The 21,996-nt window shown below is 38.2% G+C and overlaps 1 protein-coding gene across 1 annotated transcript; it reads left to right on the top strand.

The window, feature by feature from the left end:
* Positions 1–1,584: 1,584 nt before the first annotated feature.
* On the top strand, positions 1,585–21,240 carry cUnh10orf67 (chromosome Un C10orf67 homolog). The gene is made up of 17 exons (XM_079453547.1): positions 1,585–1,667; positions 2,319–2,530; positions 2,736–2,856; positions 3,998–4,141; positions 4,234–4,308; positions 5,663–5,797; positions 7,823–7,961; positions 8,777–8,835; positions 8,929–8,994; positions 12,587–12,643; positions 14,764–14,823; positions 14,906–14,985; positions 15,806–15,871; positions 15,956–16,043; positions 17,781–17,858; positions 17,942–18,044; positions 20,522–21,240. The coding sequence occupies exons 2-17, from the start codon at positions 2,445–2,447 to the stop codon at positions 20,560–20,562; spliced, it is 1,398 nt and encodes a 465-aa protein (XP_079309673.1). The 5' UTR covers positions 1,585–1,667; positions 2,319–2,444; the 3' UTR covers positions 20,563–21,240.
* Positions 21,241–21,996: the final 756 nt, after the last annotated feature.

The following is a 21,996-nucleotide window of genomic DNA, read 5'->3' as shown; positions in this document are numbered from 1 at the left end:
TATTTATTTATTGTATTAGTCGGGTCCATAAGCCATTTAAAAGTTAAAATATATTTGTTATACAATTTGTTATTTGGTTAGTTTTAATTACATTTTAAAGAATTCATAATAAGCTTTTTACCACTTTATAACATGTATATCTGAGGGGATAAATTGGCAGCCTGCAAAAAATCCGGCTAGTCTGCTGATCCATTTTCACAGTGTGGTAAATATGAGGATTAGGAAAAATGAAAACTATACAGCATATTAATACAGCATGATATATATATATATATATATATATATAAAACCAGAAATACATAGTGAAAAAATAGATGAAGCATTTTATAAAAATCAAACAAATTACACCTGCATTGTGAAGACTAAATGCTTGCAGGTTGAGACGTTTGGTACCCAGTAGAGGGCAGCAAAAGGCGTATTGTAATAGTCCTTAGCTTTTGGGCAGGGTTTGCCAGACGTCTGATCAGCCCGTTGATAATGAGCTCAAAGGGGTTTTAAAAATTGAATTTGCGGTGTCACTGTCATGGCAAGTACTCTATTAGAAGTCCACATGAAACCGAACCCTTAATTGCATAGCCTACTAAGAGCCTGTAGCTTATCTATCTATTTATGTTCTAGGGTGTCATGCTGACATCAATAAATGTGCAATGCACAAATACATATGTGAAGCATTTCGGTAATCTGCATAAATTAGTGTCAAAACACTAAACATAATGATCTTGTTTTTCTATCCAAGAGCACCCTTTACCCAATGATTCCATTAGATTAGTGTGATTCCTTCATATGAATCTCTATGAATGAAGTGCACAATGTGATGACATGCACCCCTTTCACTGTGAAGTTCTACCCAGGCCAGCACTGGGGCCCCAAGGCTTCTGCGAAGTGCTGAATCAGACTAAATGAATTAAGGCTGATTTCCATTGTCAGCTGGTGGGCCGTGTCTTATGGAATCTGTTGCTTGACTTGACTCCAAAAATATACCCTTCATTTTCCGTACAGTTACGCCCGCCTGATGATTGTGATGCTGTGTGATTACAAAAGCTGCTAACAGGTGCAACTACTGGACGGTGTAATAATAAAAGTTCACCCGTAAGCAACTAAATGCTTAAAATAAAATAAAATCAAACTTGAATATTGTATTCTATTTGTCAATTCGTCACACGTACAAATTGAAAAAATGATCAAATTATTGGTCGTTCTATATATTACCTATTGCATTTGGAAATATCATAGTTTGCGTGTTTTGTTGTTGTAACAGAGAACGGCATGTTTATTCTAAATAATCTGAAATACTGAGTATAGGTGTACTAAAGTGAAGAACAAGACAATAAACTAAAAACAAGGTTTCTTTATTAAGAGGTGCACGACTGTTTTCACGCCTGACTGATGCATAAGTTATTTCTTGTTATGGCCTCTGAATTTCTCTGATGGAACCACAAAAACAAACCCATTTAGACAGCACACAAAATGTTCAGAAATGTCCATGTTGTGAAAACAAAACTAAAAACACACTTTTAGTTTAGACTGTCCTCTACTGAAAAAAGCTGAACTGATTAATTAAAGGGCCATATTGCCTTGCCCCAGGGCAGACTCTTACAGTAGAAGCAACGCTGTCTGCGAGGGGGGGGGGACATACCTAGAGTCTGCTGTTGTGACTGCTTCTCTGGGTGAGTGGATGGCCACTGAACCATGTAGGGGAGTATATTTCAGTGTTGGGGATTATTGTGTTTGAGCAGACTCGAACAGATTATGCCAACTAGACAGACTAATCTATTTTAATACTTTCCTTGTATGAAAATGAAGAGTAGGCTTTGTGATTAGCGAAATCAAAGTGCAAAACAACCCCCTAAACTGTTTTAAGGAGCTAAACCCAGTTCACTTGAAAACCATTGTCCTGTCTTTAGTCTGAGATTTGACCTTCTTTGTCTTAAAATTGCTTACAGAACCCGATCATCTGTTTTCGTTGGTGATCAAATTAAGAAAGCTGTGTGGGTCTAATAAAGCCAAGGGTAATAGGCTTCACTTCTTATTCCATTTGTCAATATCGTTCAAACAGTACGGCAGGATAATAACCATAAAGCAATTTACTAAACATTAAAAACAGCAAACAAGTACATTTAAATAAATACAAATTAATACAAAATGTAAATTGATTTTACACATCGACAACGATAACGTGACAAGTTGAAAATCCCGGTTGTGTACATCTATTATAAGAAATAGGCTTATATAACATTTTAAACATTCCAATGGTTTACAAATTAAAACACGTACCAGTTGTGTAGTTATTGTTTTAAACGTCTTTAATTTGGTCACAGGTGTCAAACGCATACTCCAGCTCCGGTGACGCACTCGTTCACTTCCTGTTTCCGATGCTATGGCAACCCCTTCAAGCTGCCGGTGCGCCGTAGCGTTTCTCGCAGTCCATAAGCTACTTTGGAAGAATGGACGACATTCAAAAGAGAATAAACAGCATCACGGATGAAGCTGAAGATGCGCTTGTTTTAAAAGAGATTGAAGAAATAAATCGGTAAGACAGGTTTCTCACTGCGGTAAAAGTTGAGCTCAGTCGTATATATCTGTAATACAGTTATAATCTGTAAACAATTCATAGTGCAACAAGATAACTCAACCCACCTGACATTAAACATTAGACTCGCACTATGAGTTCATTTTAACAGGATTGTCTGATTTGGGAACTGAACTTTCACCTCACCATTTCCCCCCTTTTCAAGGTATGCGGTATCAAACCAATTGAGGTCAGGGTTTTTTGGACAAGATGCCAGTGTCCAAACCGAGGAGTCAGACCTGCCAGATGTAAAGCTTCTCGCTGCTAACACTGCAGAGCTAATGAAGGTGTGTGTAACCCGCAGTCATTGTGACTGAAAGCACTGCATTAGCAATGCAGAGGGTATGGGTTTGATCCAAGGGATCTCTCACACGCTTGAATGCACTGCAAAAGTCACTTTGGATTTAAGCATCTACCGAGTGCATAAATGTGCGCGAGTCTAACCAATGGGGTCGGTTTTTGAGTCTGATCATTGCACTTGATTTATTTCGCCACATAACAGGAAGCAGTATGTCAGCTTTCGATCAATCAATGTGCAGCTTTTAATGATGCGGATCTGTGCAGTTCTGCACATAAAGCTTATACTTTGTCGGTGCATTCCACTAGATTTGCCTTGTGAATTCATTCATGCTGCTGTCTTTTCATCTTATTAGTTCAAGATTCTTCTGACTTTAGCTCTGAGTGGCTTCACAGTTGGAGTCCGGGTGACCCGCTGAGAGGGCATATGGTGTCTTTATGCTAAAGAACAGTGCCTTCACAAGGAGCGCTCATGACTCTTTTAGCTTGCAGAGTTAAACGTATTGATTCGCCGGCCAGCAGTTAAATAAATACTCTCCTAAATGCATGAAGCCAAATTACTAGGGCTGCGCAATATATCAACCAATCCCATGTATGCATATTGCGACAGTTTGCTATTACTGAATTAATATAATTCTTCCCAAAATGATGTATAGCCAAAACTTTGTCAGTGCAGATAGCAGAGAGACTGGCATGCAAATGTTAGTTGGGATATGTGTGCATACAGAGAAGCACACAGAGTTATTTTTATTAACTGCAACAGCAAATGGTTGTTTTCTTTCAGAAGTTATAGCAATGCTTTCTTTTGCAAAAATAAATTGTTGCATGTTGGTTATATTATTTTCAGTTGACATAAATTGATTTTACAAAACTAAAACATCATTATAGCGCATAATGCATGTCACATTTTTCTTCAATATCATATTTACCCATCTATTCAGGATGGTCTTTGTTTACATTTCAGCTTGTTTTGTTACGCAGATGCTTTTATTCAAATGACACAGTGCATTAGATCAAGATGTACAGTACATTAACCCACATTTCCCATCGCTCTTTCCATTTCTGTAACAGGAACTATAGTACGATGTTGTTGCGTTTTGTGTTTGTTTTAAAATATTGAATTCAACTCAGGAAGTGCAGGTTCTGAGGGAAGACACTGAAAAGAAACTGAAAATCATACGTGTTCGCTATGAGACCAAAATGCAGCAAGAGGCCGATGCCCTGTACACAAGAATGAATGAAAAAATGACGACTTTGGAAGACTGTCACAAAGAGGTTTGTATACTGTGCTGCTCGTGTTCTCGTCAGTCAAACATGTTTCTATTCTGATAAGGATTAATGGTTTAGTTTGTGTCTTTTATTGAAAGAAATTATCTGTTCTTCGGAGAAGCTATCAGCAGCAGCTATCTGATGCAGTGCAGGTGGTCAAATCCAGCTATAAGGTAACACTGAATGATTGTAGAAAAGGTATCAACTTTATATATATATATATATATATATATACACTCACCTAAAGGATTATTAGGAACACCATACTAATACTGTGTTTGACCCCCTTTCGCCTTCAGAACTGCCTTAATTCTACGTGGCATTGATTCAACAAGGTGCTGAAAGCATTCTTTAGAAATGTTGGCCCGTATTGATAGGATAGCATCTTGCAGTTGATGGAGATTTGTGGGATGCACATCCAGGGCACGAAGCTCCCGTTCCACCACATCCCAAAGATGCTCTAATGGGTTGAGATCTGGTGACTGTGGGGGCCATTTTAGTACAGTGAACTCATTGTTATGTTCAAGAAACCAATTTGAAATTATTCGAGCTTTGTGACATGGTGCATTATCCTGCTGGAAGTAGCCATCAGAGGATGGGTACATGGTGGTCATAAAGGGATGGACATGGTCAGAAACAATGCTCAGGTAGGCCGTGCCATTTAAATGATGCCCAATTTGCACTAAGGGGCCTAAAGTGTGCCGAGAAAACATCCCCCACACCATTACACCACCACCAGCCTGCACAGTGGTAACAAGGCATGATGGATCCATGTTCTCATTCTGTTTACGCCATATTCTGACTCTACCATCTGAATGTCTCAACACAAATTGAGACTCATCAGACCAGGCAACATTTTTCCAGTCTTCAACTGTCCAATTTTGGTGAGCTCGTGCAAATTGTAGCCTCTTTTTCCTATTTGAAGTGAAGATGAGTGGGGTCTTCTGCTGCTGTAGGCCATCCACCTCAAGGTTGTGCGTGTTGTGGCTTCACAAATGCTTTGCTGCATACCTCGGTTGTAACGAGTGGATATTTCAGTCAAAGTTGCTCTTTTATCAGCTTGAATCAGTCGGCCCATTCTCCTCTGACCTCTAGCATAGACAAGGCATTTTCGCCCACAGGACTGCCGCATACTGGATGTTTTTCCCTTTTCACACCATTCTTTGTAAACCCATAATAGGTTTTGCGTGAAAATCCCAGTAATTGAGCAGATTGTGAAATTCTCAGACCGGCCCGTCTGGCACCAACAACCATGCCACGCTCAAAATTGCTTAAATCACTGTTCTTTCCCATTCTGACATTCAGTTTGGAGTTCAGGAGATTGTCTTGACCATAACCACACCCCTAAATGCATGGAAAGCAACTGCCATGTGATTGGTTGATTAGATAATTGCATGAATGAGAAATTGAACAGGTCTTCCTAATAATCCTTTAGGTGAGTGTATATATGTATATATAGATTTATTTGTGATCATTTGTTAATGTGTATTATCACACCATTTACATGAACTCATTGTGGTGTGGCAGAACAGTAACAGAAATCTGGAAGAGACAGATTTGTTTTCCGACTCTTCTGATGGACGAGTAAAGGAACTTTTGGAAGAGCTTGAGGAGAAGAACCTAAAAATTGAATGTATGACTGAACAGCTAAAGAAATACGAGGTACAAAATCACTGCTATTTGTCATAAAAAGACTACAGTATCTTTTTCAATGTGTTTAAAAATAAATAACTAGTACTTTGTTTTCTAAAGGTATTTTTCTGTTTAATGGTAGTCTGTGCACTGCCGTGCATTTGCAATGAAATATGTCAATATGTTTATTTCCTCTTGATTGCTTAAATGTCATCCAGCTTGTGTTATTATTAACCAGCAAAACGGTAATTCATATTTAGTGGCTTGCTCTATTGTGGCCTAAAGTGCTCTAGGGAGTGGCATGGCCCTATGGCAATACACTAATAAGCTGGTTCTTGCTTTCCACAAAGTGAAATCAATTACTTACCTTTATGCTCTTGTGAATAGGGTGACATGCTACATGAATGAGCTATAAGGTGCCAATAAGTGAGGTGTCTATCATTATTGGCCTTTTTAATAGGCTGCCCCTCTCACTCTGCCTGACTTATCTCTCACCCATAGCGTAGCGGCTCTGTCCAACCAAACGGCTGCTCGCGTAGGCAGATGGCATGATGAACGGCCATACAAAACCTGCCACTCAAAGTGTAACAAATGAGTGCGGCCCGGTGGAGTTCGAGCTTTATTCATTGTACTAATGAGAGCTCTCAGGCCCACAGGAGAGATGCATGGCTAATCACCTGTAGTTCTGTTACTGCAGCAGATGGTGGAGCCAGAGTTTAAGTTTGGGGTGAAAGAGCAGAAAAGAAAACATCTTTTATTATATTTCTGTCAGAGTTGCACGATTATCAAATTCGGATGACATTTTCTGGATTTAGCCAAATGGGAGAGGAGGATGGATGGAGGGTGGGTGAGTAATGTTTGGGCAGCGACATTTGGGTTATGGAGGTGACCGCTGCGCATCACTCTAAGTCGCACAGTGTGTCGACGTCCCATTTTTTGCTATGCTCTGATGCCCATTCTTATTAGTGATCCTCCGATCCGTGACATGTACATCATCATCATCACTGGACCGTCACACTCTGAGAGTCACATTCATCACACGTCACTTTATTTTGGGATTAATCTGTAGTAAACAAGCCAGCCATATGCAAGCCGTCAGGTCTCAGAACATTAAAACATTTGTTTATCCTGTTTAACGTGCTATGATATGCATGTCGTGTGGGCTCTTTTGAGACGTCCTTATGTGTCATCGGACATCAAACAAACGTATAGCAATCAAAACTTCTTTATGATTCTTGCGATTAACTTTCTCCTTATGAATGAAAGAGAGAGAGAGAGAGACGGAGCGAAGAAAGTGAAAAAGCTTTGAAAGCCTTTGAACGCCTGCATAATCTTAAGTGTGACAGGCATGCAAAAGCTCTGTTAATGTTCAGAGAATGAATGGTTGCTGCGGCACAAAGTAGAGAGCCAACTGCGTGGATATCACAGGAACCTGATGGGCTCCATGTGGCTCCCAGTCTGCGAACTTCAGAGTACTGACATGTGATGTGATCCTGGTGACACTGGCAGCGCTGCTACTGAGGGACTGCACAAAGGCAACAAGCCCCCCCGGGAAACCGTGCTCTCTGTGAACCCCCTGGGGCCGCTCAGCCATCCTTCGATTCCCCCCCACACCCCAGCACCTCCCAGCCGGGCTCTACTGGGCTTGTTAGAAAGCTGAGCCCAGACTGTGGGTGGATAGGCCCCAGCTGCCTTCCTTGACTTCCAGAATAAATTGACCTGAATGACAGGGGCACACAAACAGTATGATATGTATTATTCCTGTCAATAAAAATGTCCCCATGAATTATGGTCTTTGTATGTAATGTACTGCCGTCTTTCTTCCGGGCAAGAAGAAAAGACAAGGAGGAAGGGAAAAAAGATGGCCCTCTTCGAAGTGTGTTTGCGGTTATTGTTTCTCACTTTTTATTATGCAGGGGGAAATGGTAGGAGGCAGAAAGTTGTACGATTGCTTTGTGCCTGAATGGCACTCATATTTGCCACGCAGCTTGAGCGGCGTGGCTTTTGTTTCGCGCTGTAAAGAGAAAGTTAAAAAGGACTTGTGTCATTTTTCAGATCGACCCGGAGGGAGCGGCGGACCCGGAGAAAAACAGACTCAAGTCAGAGAATGAAAAGCTTAAAGATAAGATCGACTCGCTGCACGTGGAACTGGAAGATATTCGACAGACCCTGGAATCCAAAGAACAGACGCTGGGTACTTTCACCACACGCACACACAAGTGTTCAAATGATTTTTTGGGACCAAAGATAAACATTTCGAATGAGTGATATATAGGCCGATACCCTTATCTGGCCCATTTGTGTGAGGTGGCTAGCATTTGGAGCGCAATGTTTGAGGACACTTGTTCGATCATAGCTATCATCTCACACTCTGTGGGAGTCTGTGAGGAGAAAGCAAACACAAGACAGGTGTATTCTCAAGGGTCAGCCCTTTATCTCTCATGTATGTTTGATGTTCATTCATTGCTTATGTAACTTAGGCAACCGCCTGAATATTTTCCGTCGGTTTTTGATTACACTCGTACACATCTATTTTTGATATGCCACTGATTAAATACTAAGTAACGCGTCATCCATTATAACACAACATAAACCCTTTTTAAACTACTCTATTCATAAAGTGAAGAACCACCTGCTAAAACGTTTTGCATTGGCTGTGACTAAATTTAAGAACTGCCCAGGTCTTGACCATCTAAATAGAAAGAAAAGCACTTGGGCACTAACACACACTTGGCCCTTGAACTTAGTGGTTTGTGTTTGGTCAGCGCATGTGAGTGGACATGTCAACAGCTATGAGCCAGGTCAGAAGCTTGTCAGGACCCTGAGCCAGAGCAGGTCATTCAGGCCAGAGCCGGCCTTCAGTCCATTGACCAGAGATGAACAAAGATGAGTGGATGTCCTGTCGTTGTGTTTCCAACATCAGCAATTGTTTCTCTTCACACAGTCTTCTCTACAGAATGGGAAAAGTTGTAGGAGATTTTCTTTAAACTCTCTTTGTTCCCTCCACAGCCGTGGAACTGGCAATGGTAAAATCAGAGGCTGAAAACTGCCAAAAGGCCCTTCAGAAGGTACACAATACACAAGGGTTTTCGGACACACATATGAATGCCAAATTATGTTAGATTTGTGTTTTAAGATACCCTAATTTCCATTGATTTCAGTTAACAAGTGAACACGAGCAAGTGAAAATGCAGTTAAGCTTAGAGAGAGAGAATGGCGTGAAAAAGGTGAGAATTTATGAACTTTTATTCAAATGGAATGATCATACAATATCATATTTAGATCTATGAATATTTGGTCCAGGTTCAAAGTCTAAATATTGTTCTTTACAACAAAATCAGCTGCAACATGCCCGTTCTTTGTCCTTTTGTTACATTTTTACGTAACAATAAGGTTATATTTATTTACATATTAGTTAAAGTATTAACCAACACGAACTAACAATGAGAAATATATATTTTTTATATCGTTTTTAATATATAAAATGATTACATAAAATATTGAAATATTTTTTTATGCGTCTCAATGCTAGATAATACAAACAGAGTTGTTCATCGTTTGATCATGTAAGTTCGATGTGTATTAACTAATGTTAACAGATACAACGTATGATTTAACAATTGCGTTAGTTTAAGGTTTATAAAGGGGTATTGTTCATAACTTCAACTCTTGAAGTTAACATCATATTGTAAAATTTTCCAGATATTTCTCTGATCTTTACTGCCCCAGGTAATAATTATCTTTACCAGAAACGGCTACTGTGTGACATCTAAGATTTATATGGTGGCATATATCAAGTTTGTGTTTTTTCCTTATAATGTATGCTGTACTCAGCTTTATGAGCAGACAGACGCATGCCAATGGAGAGAGAACTGTAAATGAGTTTATGATATTTGATATCCAGCATTGAGGCCTGACACTGTAACTTATTGATTTTGGTATAACATTTGGCGAATAGATCTATTGATATAGCATTGTTTATTTAGGGTTTTATCTTTTGTGCAGTAAAACTGAAGTGTGTGTGTGCGTGTGTGTGTAAAATAGCACTGCGTGGTGTTAAAATTGGGGCAATGCCAGAGTTTATATTATGCACTACAGTAAGAAACCATGTGGCCAGAGGGCTTTGTTTTGCATTTTGAATAAACGCTAACTTGGACTGTTGCCTTGAATTCATAAATCACAAGCACACATTTTAGCCTCTTTTTGTCATCTTTGAAAGGCTAAACATGATTTCACTTGATTTGAAAAGGATGAAAATGCAGAATCATTTATTGAAACTAGAAGGTTTTACAAACAAAATATATTGAAGTAGTGGCTAGCAAGAAACTCTTTACTGCGGTTTATTGCAAGGGACAATATGCACCGAGTTTGCCGAACAATGGCTAAAATTAAAATATGAACACAGCGGACAATGTAAAAGGAGTGTGAAAGACTCTATGGTACTCAGCCATTGAATTCGGCCACACAGAATCCAGAAGGTTAAAAGTCTCCCTCTGGCCTGGCAAGGTTGCTGGGATACAAGCAGCAAGGGTCCTGTCAAAGCTGCCATAATTTAGCCTGCAATCAAACGCTCATATTAGCACAGCTCTTCTGTAGGATAAAGAAGGAAACACATACTGATATTTACTGTTGCCACTTGTTGCCCGAAGAGTTTTTATGTATCCAGGCATTTAGTTATTTACTTATTTGCTTGTTATATAGGTTTGTGGCATGCTGTGTCAATAAAGACGTAAACATTTGAGTGCTTACAACTGACAGTGAAAGCGATAACACAAACCAAATTTAGGTTTTTCTTATAAATAAAGAAATATTCAGTCATTTTAATATATTTATTTGATATTCTCCCATAAGATACAGTTTACTGTAGATTTTATTGTAATATTTAACCTAACTGAAGTGTGATTCAATCATAATAGATCATGTGCTTGACTTTAATACAAATTTAGTAAAACCGGTAAATTAGATAAAACATTGTTTTTTATTTATTTACACAGTTTTGTTTTCTATTTAACAAAAAGTTGTATTAGTTTCAGATCAATAATGTTCATCCGGCTATTCATGTAGCACTGAGTGGACACAAAACTTGGTAGGTCCATCAAGACGCTGAAGTAGCAGGTGGTGGCGGAACATACTTTATGCAGAAGCCCTGGTTAAAACACTAATAAAGACCTCCTAAATGTTGTTTCGACCACCGGGAGAAAGGATTATCCATATTTAGTGCAGCAGCTTAGATTGGCCTCTTTTCAGTCCTGCATCCTTTGTTTAGTTGGCCTTTGTGCGATGACTGACAAACTCAATGTTAAGGTCTAGCATGGTGGCTATGCATAAAAATGTAAAGTGAAAAAATGACGTTTCGAAAAAACGAGGTTATTCTTCACTTTATTTTGGTGACTTTGATCAATGGAGCAGAAAATTTGTTTCCATAGCCAGAGGGCCGCAGGGAGACCTATAATGAGAGGCTGAAGGCCCAGGCCAGAGTGGAGTGTGAAGCTCAGCTGGGTGTAAGCTTTGCCTCTGTGAAAAGACACCCAAATGAACAGCCCCTGAACCAAACCGGTCAACAGCACCGCTGACCCACCGCTTTTGATGTTTCACAACATTTTTTCATGATACATTGTGTCCAATTGTTATAAGAAAGGAACCTTATGTGGTACCTTCTAAATTAGGGTTTATTCAACTCAGACATATAAGTCATGCTGAATATATTGGTTAATACCAATTATTTGTAATTATTAGGTCAGGTATTAGTAATAATGTTTACACCTTATAATACACGCTAAAAATGCTTGGTTGCTTTAAGAAAATCCATGGTTAGCTCTAATATGGATCATTTAAGGATAAGTTGAGTTTGTCCATATTTGAGCTATTAGTTGAAAACAAGTAAAGTGTTTAGTGTGAAGTTCCTTTTAATTACATTATTTAACATGAACAATACATACTACAGCATTTATGAATCTTGGTAATTTTACAACAATTTTCGAACAATTTTATAACAAAATACAACAAAAGTACGCACATCAACTTGAAATGGGTGCTTGACCAAAACAAATCATTTAAGAAAAATGCATTAAGTCGGCACACCAAACCTCCAAAAAATATCTATTTTTTCAGCGTTCCACAAAAAGTCTGATGACAAGCCTCTGTGCTAAATCGATAAAAAATATTATTTTGGGAGATTTGGTGTGCCAGCTTGTCATTCATTTTTCTAATATGATTTAATAAAATCAAATGTTGCATTACTTAAAATTTGTTAATGCACAATGAAGTTAAAATTTTGAATAATAGAAAAAAAATATTGTTAAAATTAACAAAGTTGAATAAATGACTACAAACGTCTTACTTGTTAGTTTATGCTATCTTAAGCAAGAGTTATTGTAAATGAATTGTATCTTGATGTGTAATGTTACCGTAAACAATAGTAAATCATAAATTTATATATTTTTTATTGTGTCACTTTTCAGTAACTTATATAAGCACAGTTCCTCTTGTTAAGTATTTTCAAAGGATTACATTTTTTATTTATTTATTTACATATATGTATGGCATGGGATATAAAAGATTTAAGAATGACTGTATATTACAAGAATACTTGCCAGTAACACCTTTACATTGATATTACTTTCATAAATGCTTCTGATGAGAACTTCCGTTTTTCATACTGGTAAACAACATCAGAATGGAGTTTTTAGGAAAGATGTGTAATTACTTAAAATGAGCTTAAATACGTAAGTCGGAATAGCCAAAACATTTGAGATAAATGCAATTACACAAGTGGAGCTCACAAAGGAGGTCTCACCCTATCTGTATTTTCATCTGCAGATGAAACAGTTAAAAGAGGAAATGGAGAAAGAACGTGAACAGGAACACATGAAGGAGGTGAGACACAGTGAAACACGGAAAACAAGCCGCAGATACGGCACAGACCTGATGCGTTATTTGCACGTCCTGGTGGCAAGCTATCTGTCTCAGGATGTTTGAAGGTCTTGAACTCTTGGCCAAAGAAAGGTCCCTTTTTCACCCCAGACATCAGTGTCCTAAAGCAAAGAAGAAGGATAAGGTGCACACGCAGCGTCTAAGTCGTATCGATTTTAGCCATGAGCCTGGGGTTAAAATACAACCCGGACCAACACTAAAGCGCATTCATTAACAACCATGTGTCATGAATGTGCCTGTCGCTTCTTTTGAAAAATACCATATGATGTGCAGGGCTCTTTCTCATCGAAAACACGTTTATGTGCCTTTCTTTAAAGCAAACAAACTACTAAATATTTTTACACCGATAGCAGCACATGCCATGAGTTTTACTTTTTTACACATACATTTCATATAAACGTACTATTTATATGACCTTCTCTGTTTAAACGTACCTTTAGATAAAATAAACTATTTGTTCAGTGGATTGTATTAAAAATCATTAAAGGCATAGTTCACCCAAAAATGAAAATTCTGTCATTTATTTTTTAAGAATGTTGGTCACCAAACAACTGCAGTACCCATTCACTTCTATTGTAAAGACACAAAACCAATGCAATTCGATTGGCACTGCTGTTGTTTGTTTTCCAGCATTCTTCAAAATATCTTCTTTTGTGTTCTGCAGAAGAAAGAAAGTCATAAAGCTTTGAAATGACACGAGGGTGAGTAAAGGATGACAGAAGTTCCATTTTTTGGGTGGTGAACTGTCCCTTTAAGGCTTCATAGTCCATTTATTCCTTTTTACATATTCATGGCTTGTCAAGGCCTCAGCCCTCATCCATCGGGACGATGACTCTGAGGTTGTGACCACATAGAGGCGGTGTCCGGTTTGAATCAGCTCAGAGCATAGGAGAGCGTGGAATGTGGCATGCAGCTGACACAACACACTGACAGGATAGAGTGGGTGAGGGGGTCCTGCTGAATAGAAGTGGACAATAGGTCCGGTTTAAAGTCCACTTCATAAAGGGTGCCCTTACAATGAGCTTGGCCACTGTAGTGGCTAGCTATTATGGTAATGTGTGGAACTCTTATCTGTTTTGTAATGCCCAAGCTTCCATCTTAACTGGCACGTGCCTGGCTCGGCATGGACAGCAACTCAAGCTTAGATACCATGTGCAAACGGGTTCGATTATTTACCATGACAAACAGTCTCTGCATAGACATGACTTTTGTCTGAAGGTTTTGAGCGCATTTTTGATATTTTTGTCAGATCAAAGTTTCATTTGCTTTCATTATTTGCTATTAAAATTAAGACATTCATCCTGGATTCATCAGACTGGACTGGATAGGAAGTGTAACTTGCCTTCATTAGTGTCCGGGCTCAATGTAGAGAACTTCATGTAGACCGACACAACTCAAAATCTTATTGTCACAAATCAACACCTACTCCTTTTTACACACAATGGGTCTTTGAACATTCTGGAAAAGAAACCTTTTTCTCCCATTCTCTTTTTTTTTCTTTGGGTCTGAAAGAAAAGGTTGGACTGACACCCTTTTTATGTTGGGTTAGACTAACAACACACTCGGCGCCCACTCATACTAAGAAAAACTTTAAAAGGGACTCCCACGTTCCGTTAGGCCTTTTGGGGGAACATGGGTGGAAAAGTGGATGTCCGAGCTGACCTGAGGTGACCTGACCTTCACACTGCTCTGAACGTACGCACTCAATCAGCCAACATGACGCTCCACAAAGCTGTGTCAGGCCTTGATTGGACATGGCACACAAAGTGGACATTTGGTGTTAAAATGACCCTTTGTGAGCAACGGATTGATATAATGACACACAGAATATGGCCGGCCATTTAAATCTCCATTGAGAAACAGACCAAAGACATTTTCTCCTTTGGAAAAGGTGGACATGCACCGAACATGTTGCTAGGTTCAGTGGCTGAATTCTTGGGACTTTGGAATAAAAACGCAAATACACGACTTTAATTTATTTTCTTTTATTGAGACACACAGTTGTTGCATTATTCAGATTTTTTAATGTGTCAGAGTATGACAGATGGTTTCCATATTTTCAGAAAGCAGAGATTGAAAGGAAATTTATGGAGGAGAAGTCAGCAGAACCCACAGGCACGGAGGTAGAACAACCATTCTCTTAATTGAAGATGTCTCAGTTGAACATGTAAAAGCTTATCTGAATCTTGATTGTTTTTCTTGCAGCTTGTTGGGAATACAGAGGTGGTTCAAAAACTAAAAGAACTAAGAAAGGCAGAGGAAGTGCAGAAAAAGGAGATTGAAAGGTACGGTAAAGGTTTGACAGAGATAAATGTCTTCTCTCACAACGGGGCACCGAATCACTTGGAAACACATTCACCTGCTTGGTTCCTTTCTGGTGGAATGAGCTGCCAGCCTTCACCCGATCTGCTGAAAACACCACCACCTGCAAAAAACTGAAGACAGACCTTTTTTTTGTATACTTAACAAATCCATAACCACCATTAACTTTCCTTTATTTGACATGGTTAACCAAATACTAAAATACTATTTCTGCTTGTAAACAAAGCTTTGTTGTTTCCCAAAGGAACAGTTCACCCAAAAAGACAAATTATGTCATTTATTGACCCTGCAGTTGATCCAAATCTGTATACATTTCTTTGATCCGACATATATTTGGAAGAATGCTTGAAACCAAACAGTTCTTGGCCACCATTAACTACTATTGTTTTTAAATACATTTCTTTGTTCTGTTTAACACAAAAGACGATATTTTGAAGAATGTAGGAAAGCAAATAGTTCTGGGGCACTTCTGACTACCATTACAATTTTTCCTACTATGGTAGTCAATGGTGCCCAAGAACTGTTTGGTTTCAAGCATTCTTCCAAATATCTTTCTCTGTGATCAACTGAACAAAGAAATGTATACAGATTTGGAACAACTCGAGGGTGAGTAAACGAAGACAGAATTTTCATTTTCTAAGGCAAAATGTCAAATGCTCCCTCATTTGTATGTGGCTTTGGATGAAAGTGTCTGCTAAATAAATGAGCGTAAAATCCAAACGCAGATAAATTGTACAACACATGTTCTCTGTTTTTCAATTTCTTACCGTTTTACGTTATCAGGCTCAATAAGCAGTTGTGCACTTCCAATCAGGTGTGGGAAAAGAAGTTTGAGATTTTAAGACAGAGGTACATTGCAAGGTGTAAGTCTTAGTTGTAGGTTGTTATGATAGATTGTATGAGCCATGCTTCACTGATCATTTCTTTTATAAGTTTTCACGCCATCAAGGACGAGATGTTCTTACGGCAGTCACTCCAGCGGCAGGAGGCTATACTTCACAACCCCTCAGTCAGTTTTGCGGTCAGTAGATTCCCTAAGAACACTTCATTTTGTCCTCCCACTATATGATCACTTTGAATAAACTCCCAGTCCCCATGATATTTACACTATTGGGTTAGACCAAAACATGTGTTTTCCTTCATCAAAGCTCCTGATCTTGTTGCAGAACCCTTAATCAAATCTGCACCTGTGGCCTGTCCCCCCCAAACACACAGAGGACATATACAGTAGAGGTTAACCCTTAACAGACTTTAACAGGTGCATGCCCACTAAGCCCCTCATCTCTGGCCTCAATTGGTGGAGGCTGATGAATATGTATAAGTTTGGGCTGGTTTTGTTTTTGTTTTGCTCTGCTCCCCACACCCCATTTAACCGGCAGACAAACGCAACTCCAAACACCTCGTTGAGGCCTGCCTGTGCCGGATGTCATTTATTACACAAATAATACACATGACAAACAGTTGAGAAGTAACTCTACATGTTTGAAATCTTTATTAAGTTACAGTTTGGAGACAAATGTGTCTTCAGAAGTGAGCTAAATCTGACAAAACCAGAAAAAAAGCTAAAAATATTGAGTACTCCAGTGTTGACTTTAAGAAGCATTTCTACATGTATTGTAATAATTCCAGTTCAATGTCTGTTGAATTTAAACAGAATCAAACCTCAGGAATGACAAAAAAATCACCCAACAGCAATGTGAAAGTTGTGAAATTCAGATAATCTTTTTTGAACTGATCCATGTAAAACAGTATTGCGTTATTTAAACATGAATATGAACTTGTTTTCTTAGCAGTATTCAAGATCTGCAAACATAGCATCTTTTTTGTTATTTTTACCAGTTACACAAAAATAAATAAAAATGCTCATTGTACCTCAAATAGTAAATTCAGAAAACATTTTCACAGCTGTACAGTCGGTTTCAGGACGCACACGCCTGGCCCGAAGTTAACTTCTGGTCTGTGTTTGACGATTGACCTGGCTAGTGGCTAATAATACAACTATTTTATTTATATTTATATGAATTCATACTAATATTTTAGTTTATAATAATTGTATTTAATAAACAGTTTGTTGACTTTTATTGTATATAGTTTCTTTAAATAAACTTTTTGTTGAATGGGTCTTGTAACTTTGTCGCTTTTAAGTTTAGCCAAATAACAGTTCTTCTACTGGTGGTAACCCAAAATAATACTGGCTAGACCTACTTTTAACTTGCTAGCTAATGTAATTTACTCGTTTTCTTTTGCTTGTTATCAGAAATAATCTGCAGGGATTCTTTGCGGATGTGTACAAGAAGTTAAATTCGCCCACAAATGTTTGTTTATGTTGTTGCTTTAAACCGTCTCTATATAACACTTATATGTTATATTATATTAATGTTAGGTCATGTCAATACAGTTATTTAAGTTATTTCAAGATGCATTAACTAACGTTAACAGTGACAACGTTTGATTTTAATTATGTATTCGCAAATGCTGAAATCAACGTGAATTAATATTAATAAATGCTTTAGAAGTATTGTTCGTTGTTATTTCATGTTAAATAATAAACTAATTGTTAACAAATAGCACCTTATTGTAAACTATTACCCAATACAAATTTATAGATGTTAAAAAAACAATTTCAAAGGTTAGGGTGTGGATTACGGTTAGTCGGTGGCATTTAAAATGAATCTATGTAATATCCTCATTTAGTACGCTACTGTATGTAAATGTGTGTGAGGGCATTAGAAAGATCTCAGATGTGTTTTTCCCACAGATGGATGCTCCTTGTGCACCACTACAAAAGAGCGACAGTAAATTAAAACGGCTGGGCTCTACTAGTGTAGCTCCATTGGTAAGGATCGTTCCAAATGAAACTGTTCTGTTCTACGTGTGATGTTTAAACTCTCAAGCTTAGATTCCCCTCTGCACTTATAGCCACGTATAGGTGCTGGAGGCCAGCAGAAAAAAAACAGGACGATTGGGACAATGGACCTCAGCCTGCAGACTGAGAGACAGGAACATGCTTTCACGACCTCAGGTTAGGAAATTATGCTCTCCACGTACACCTAAAAGAAATAACAGATACGGTTTTTATAACTAACAATGTCAAGAACTAAAACAAAACATGATGTTCAGAAAAACCATTAGCCCTGCCCCAAACTCGCACGACCCAACAGGTTGCAAATCTTCACCTTTGACTTGATTGCATTTTAGTATAACATTGTAATTCAGAAGCATATCACAAGGATATGTTAATTTGTTTATTAAGTCTTCGGAGATATTGATTTGCCCAAACATCACTCTGAAAGGCTGCCTTGTGAGGTAACATCATATTAGCACTGACACGTGAAGAATAGGAATGAGAAATGATGGAGAGAGTAGTCTCGTTTCAGCTACTTTTAATCTTTCTTTTGCCTATTATTGACTTTCTGTTGATTGGGATCTAGGCTAATGAGTTTAGCAGGCATGACATAGCTAGATAACCGAAAGACTTAATACCCTCTGTCAATATGGAAGCTCTCAGACCTGAAAATCTGATGCACGGAAGCTAACTAATCAATCGGACGGATTACACTGTTGCCGGTAATTATAGACAATAGATGTGCATCATTGGTTCTATAACTCACAGCATTTATTGCATTCATATAATCTTATGTTCAATCATGTTTGCAAAAATAACTGAATGCAAAACCTTTCTCACAACAATTATTTGGTAAGAAACATTATTTGAAGGAATCATCAACATAAATACCTATTTTTGTTAATTTAATGACCTATGCAGCGCAGACATAGATTTTTGCATCACCTTTAACCCCTGACACATTGTTCTCTGTATATTTGCTTAAGCCCTTGATAAAAGGCTGCTTGCAGCCTGGGCTACGGATGGAGACGTCTACAGGGAAACTAACGCAGTAGATTATAGTGGGTCTGCATGGACGGGGGTCACCGGTCCTCAGTCCAGAGGGCCTGGTCAGTGACCTCTACAACAGCTAGCCGGCCCCTGTTTAAACCATGGGAATCTGGTCCATACATCACCACTGACACCCATTAATTGAGACACTGGAGATAAGGCACCGGCTACTGCGGGTCTTGACACTTGGAAAGAGTCGGCAAACATTGTTGTCACACAGCAGATTATGTTTATTCAGTGGGTCACCGATCTAAGGTGGTGTGAATAATTTCAAGTGTGTATGGCAGACTCACTCTTACAAGCTCTTATTTAGACATCTGAGCTGTGGCTGTCTGTCTGGTTGAGGGGATGCTTGTGTGATTTTCATTTCACAACCTCATGACTGCTTAGTATAATTTCCGATTTCTTCATTTTAATGGCTAATATTTCAAGGGTAAAAAGTTTAAACAATTAATAATGAATATACAAGCAATAAATATTTTAAGTACGTTGCAAATACTGTAGCATCTCCTTTGCCCTTAAGCGGTCAGTTTTACTAGGAGATTTTAAGGGTTTCCCCCTTTTTTAAATGGAAAGGCTACAAAGTTACTCGGCGGATGATCAAAAGAAGGGGGACAAGACTGCTTGGATACACAACCATAATAAATTTTGTCTTTTTCTTCTTTTTCTTCGTGAATACGTCTGGGCCATATGCTTTGCTGCGTAACTATTTGAAAGAGGCATTTACAAACCCAGGCCCACCACATTAAACTCTATAACAATCTTTATTCATGGTAACTTATCAGACTCAATTAATCAACCTCAACAATGGCAATTCTGATGTGTTCAAGCAACCTGAAAGGCCTAGGTCACCTCTGGGGCAGTCCTGAGCTTGACTTTTCTCCACACTAAAACCCATATATTATTTAATCGTCCGTTACCAAGACTCATTTTACATCATATTCATTCTTGATGCAAAAAGACACACTGAAAATAAAGGCCACTTTTAGAGTTAAACGTGAGCTTTCTGTTTCTTTTCTGCTTTCAAAGCCCTTCGGTTGATAAAAAGCCTCTCAGTTAGTCTCAAAGGAGCATGTCTTCTCTGCTGCATTGTGAATGGTATTGTTATGGCTATTCCAGTGGGCTGAAAAGGGGTAACCACTGGTTTGATTCGGTTACACGGTGTGGTTAAGTTCTCCCTCCCACCGCCTTGGTGTCTATGGAGGGTCCGTGACCTGTTTAGAATCGGCCAGGGAAATGTCATGTTGCCCCTCCCATGGGCAGTACTCACATTCACTTGATTGGTACAAAAAATGACTTGGGATGGCAAAAACCACTCTTCCTGCATCACAATTTATAGACGCTATATAATATCAATGTCATTTTCGATTTACAAGTGATAATCTAGCATATGGTCAGGTGATTCATGTATATGAACAATGTTCATTATACCTATATTAGAATTTTCTTTGTTTTGTTTCTTGTTTTTCTGAATGTATTTTATATTTATATTTAATTATTATTTTATATATATATATATATATATATATATATATATATATATATATTATATTTTACTGCAATGTAAAATTTTCCTGAAACATATTTTCTATATTTCATTGCAGATTCCCAGTTGGTCAGTGCAGATGGAGAGAATGAAGAATAGACCCGGACCTTCCTCTTCCCTTTTAACCAGGCAACTGCTGCTTATATTTGTGCTGTCCTAACTTAATGACAATATCATGTCCTTCAGTATACTGTAACAAAATGCTTTTTTCTCTTTTAATCCGAAAAGAGTCTAAGGCCCGGTTTCAAAGACAAGGCACTGTAAACCTCTAATAATCAAACAGATTAAGTTTGTAAACTTAATTTTATGAAAAGTTCCTTGTTATTTTTTAGGTTTTGTCTACTTAAATATGAAATTAATCATTCTCATGAAATTAAGTCACACTTATTAAGAACTTTCATTTAACATTAATCAAAACGTAAAATTTCTGCTTCCTTAAACCATGAACCTCCAAAACTCAAAACATTTGAGGCAACAAGGTCCAGGATTTTATCCGGGTTTACATTGTGATTTAAACCAGGACTATGCCTTAGTTAAATGAGGATATTTTGGTCGCTTTTATTAAAATGCCTAGGAAAAACATTACTTGTGGGCATCTTGAGACAAAACAATGGCACTGACATATTTGAATATTTGAGCCTTAATCCTGGCATAAGAGTACTAGAAACAGTGAAAGAGTTATTATGATGTGGTGATTAAATTAGTTTCATACTGCATAATGATAAAATATTGACATAGAAATGTCAAATCTAATAAAGGAAAAACCTGTTAAGAACTATATTGATCTGCGTGTTACTATTTTATTATAATTTCTGAACTATAATCTGAACAAGAGGAAGTTCATTTTGTCAGTGAAGATATCACGGCTCACTATTTAGCCTGTTTGGCTTGGTTTCAAGCAATGAGAATAGAAAACTTCAAATGTGTTTAAGTAAATGCATTAGATTTCTCCCATAGTGAAGGCACACAGAGCTCCCATTAAGAAAAACAAAAGCTATCGTGACTTTAAATGACTGTAATTGACTGGGCTTTGAATGGACTCAGTCTACTGCGGCTCTTACGCCTGAATGCTGTTGGAGAGGTGGAGACATGAGTAACTGTAAGCATTCTTCTGCCACAGTAAAGAGTGCTCCAAGAATAGTCTCAAGCTTTCCGCATGCCGCATACGGCACAAAACCAGCGGAATGCAAAGCTTTGGAGGCGATCTCAATAGCTGTGCAGCTAAACAATAAGATCTTGGCTCTCAAACCCATTTCGGTCTTTAGTCTTGCTCTGCCCCCATCTCTTTCTTTAACTCACTGCCTTACACTGTACGGAAAAATCTTTGACAGAAATCGTCATTTGAATTTGGAAGAATGAGTTATATTTCGTTAAGAAAGTATGAATTTGTTATTGGAAGTAATATTAAAGTTCCAAATCTATATAGCGGAGCGATTCGGCTGTCGAGTTATCTTGAAACTATAGCACTCTGTATAAACGCCGTCCCTCTGTGAAAAACCCCTGCAGAGTTGTTCTCCAAACTCTGGTCTCCGC

This window comes from Barbatula barbatula (assembly GCF_947034865.1).
Source record: "Barbatula barbatula genome assembly, chromosome: 3".
NCBI classification, from domain to species: domain Eukaryota; kingdom Metazoa; phylum Chordata; class Actinopteri; order Cypriniformes; family Nemacheilidae; genus Barbatula; species Barbatula barbatula.
Note: the sequence above shows the minus strand (reverse complement) of the source record. Positions and strands in the feature narration are given on the sequence as shown.